Genomic DNA, 2,877 nt, shown 5'->3' on the forward strand with positions numbered 1-2,877 from the left:
GACCACCAGGTACATATTGCTTGGAAGACGACTAAAGTACAGAACATTTTCTATGCCCCTGACCGGACTTCTCCAGACTTAGATGGTATATTTTTGGGTTAGATTTATTGAAAATGCACGAGCTACATTTTCTCCCTCGAAAAGGGGCTAAGATTCATAAAGGAGTCTGGTAAATTTGTAGAAGGGCAATGAATTCCCGCCCCCTACATATACATCCCTATCATCTAAATCCTCTCCTAGGGCTTAGGTACAATGGTACCTGGCTATAGCTCACGGAACGCTGTCTGAGCATATGTGCAGTAAACACTTGCATTGCTTAGGTAATTTTAAATGGGACCCGGGTAGAATGGTGTTTCGTGAATGGCCTAAAGCGCTTCAAAGCACACAATGTACCCTGCAATTTTTGTCTTAACGAGTTGAGGAGTAGGCGAGAGTAGCTAGCAACAGCTAATGGACTAAGCTGTACTGCTCGATGAACGAACAACATGGATTTGGCTATGGATCCCCGGATTCACACAGGAATAGCCGCCAGTTTCGAAGTCCCTTATAATGATTTCTGCAGAATCCGTAGAGATTTAAAAGAGATAGACTCATCCGCTCCAGAAAAAACGACTGAGAGTTTACGTGGTTAATTGATGTGTTGGCGTCGGAAGCCATCTTTATGTGGTTCCGATTTCGCATTGTGAGTAAGAAGCAACAAAGCTTCGGCTTGAATACTCGGTTTAGGCACTCTATGTACCGCCAGATACCGTAATAAACAGTTGAGCTTACCGCTCATTTAGGAGAAAATGAAATAGCCTCAACGACAAAGAGAATAATAGAACTTTGTTACGTTCGTTCGGTCGCGGTAACAAGGTGACCTGTTCCTTCCTCTGAATCTAATCTTATCTAAGTTGATTTTTTCAAACAGAGTCGTTTTCAATTTTACCACGTTACAAGGTTCTGAACAGAAAAAGTATATTTTGAACAAATGTGAAATCAAATTAGTTTGATAGTAAGAAGTAGNTGAACAGAAAAAGTATATTTTGAACAAATGTGAAATCAAATTAGTTTGATCGTAAGAAATTTGATTCAAAATGAACATTTGAAAACACATTTACATGTTCTAACTGTAGCTGAGTGCGCAGAGGTGCTCGCTATTATTTATTAGGTGCAAGAGATCCTAGGTTCGACTGCCCTCTGCATCAACATAAAGTCTTAAATTTTTATTTGGTTTCTACTATTATGAAAAAGCATATGTGAAGTGCAGAGCGAAAGCCTATTCAAAAGAAAAAATCTTCACATAAAAATCTGTTTAAAGTAAACAAAGGATCGCTTGGCGGCAAATCCTATGTATGTATGTGTTTTAGTTTGAAATAAACACGATATGGTTTATGTTTTCTCCGTGTGCTCTTTCACTACAATCGAAAACAAAAATGCATGATTTTAATACAAATTTAATCAATTTCCAGGAGGGTCACGCTGAGATATCGAATTTGCTCATTGAACATAAGGCCAGCGTAAATCATCCAGCCAAGAATGGACTAACTCCGATGCACTTGTGCGCACAAGAAGATAATGTAAATGTAGCCGAAATTCTACAACGTAATGGCGCCAATATTGATATGGCCACCAAAGCAGGCTACACACCGTTACATGTAGCCGCCCATTTCGGTCAAGCAAATATGGTGCGCTTTTTATTGAATCATGGTGCTAACGTGGATGCGGCTACGTCAATCGGCTATACACCGCTGCATCAGACAGCTCAGCAAGGACATTGTCACATCGTTAATCTACTATTGGAACATAAGGCCAATGCCAATGCACATACCGTCAATGGACAGACACCGTTGCATATTGCACGCAAATTGGGTTATATAAGTGTTTTGGATTCTTTGAAATCGATTACAAATGAACCAGATGCAGCAACACAAACTCAAACCGATGAAAAGTATCGCGTTGTTGCACCTGAGGCAATGCATGAATCCTTTATGTCGGATTCCGAAGAAGAAGGTGGTATGTATTATGCTATGCAATCTACTATTTTTTGTATGTATCTCTGGTATCTTTGGACATTCGTATATATATAAATTAATTCATTCACATTTGAAAAGTTTGCTTGGTTCTCCATTTCGTAAATCATACATACATACATATGTATTAACAAAGCACCCTTTATATTTCATTTATACATCTGCATATAGAAACAATCGCTTTACAAGACAAATTCTCATTAAATCGTTACATATTTGTGAATGAATGTAACTAGATACTAAATAAAATATTATTTTGCTCTGCCGAAGAGTGTACTATGTATGTACAACCTTAACTGGTATAAAAACTTTGACATGCTACTCGAATAACACAATGCGAAGCACTCCACTAATGTGACACCAAGTTAAAAATCTTCCGTTATCCATTTAAGTATGTGTTTGCCTAGCCTTATTATTATCAACCTAGTAAAATACAATACGATAATTTGTGAGAAATTTCAAATCAATTCTGAGTACATATTAAATAAGTTCTATAATTTATGAATATTTTTGTTTGTATGTATGTTTGACAAACTGTGTCTCAGGCGACACAAACGATTGGGATCCATGGTATGGCATAAAGGGTGATCGAAATACGAATGAAGACCACGTTTATCTTCCATATTACCAGGGCGAAACGTACTTTATGTCTAGTAAGTTTCACACATTGGGCTTTGCATAAATTAGCCATATAAAACCAAATTACAGTAAATGAAATAATAATAAAATATTCATATTTCTTATAAAGTTCCTTATAAAGTGTGTGTGCGTGTGGTAGTGTTTCCAACAAAATTTTTGGTTTTTTGTTAAAATGCGATCGGTTTATATATTTTTGTAAATAAATAGTAACATGTCAAAATTTTTA

General features: G+C 36.8%; 1 protein-coding gene across 1 annotated transcript; it reads left to right on the forward strand.

Moving 5' to 3' along the window:
• The first annotated feature begins 1,375 nt into the window (after positions 1-1,375).
• Positions 1,376-2,735, forward strand: LOC108354854 (ankyrin-3-like). The gene is made up of 2 exons (XM_017606026.1): positions 1,376-1,995; positions 2,558-2,735. Exons 1-2 carry the CDS (start codon positions 1,416-1,418, stop codon positions 2,692-2,694), a joined length of 717 nt encoding a protein of 238 aa, XP_017461515.1. The 5' UTR covers positions 1,376-1,415; the 3' UTR covers positions 2,695-2,735.
• Positions 2,736-2,877: the final 142 nt, after the last annotated feature.

The sequence above is a fragment of the Rhagoletis zephyria genome, unplaced genomic scaffold, assembly GCF_001687245.7.
Source record: "Rhagoletis zephyria isolate East Lansing unplaced genomic scaffold, Rhagoletis_zephyria_1.1 Rzeph_scaffold_39777, whole genome shotgun sequence".
Taxonomy (NCBI): domain Eukaryota; kingdom Metazoa; phylum Arthropoda; class Insecta; order Diptera; family Tephritidae; genus Rhagoletis; species Rhagoletis zephyria.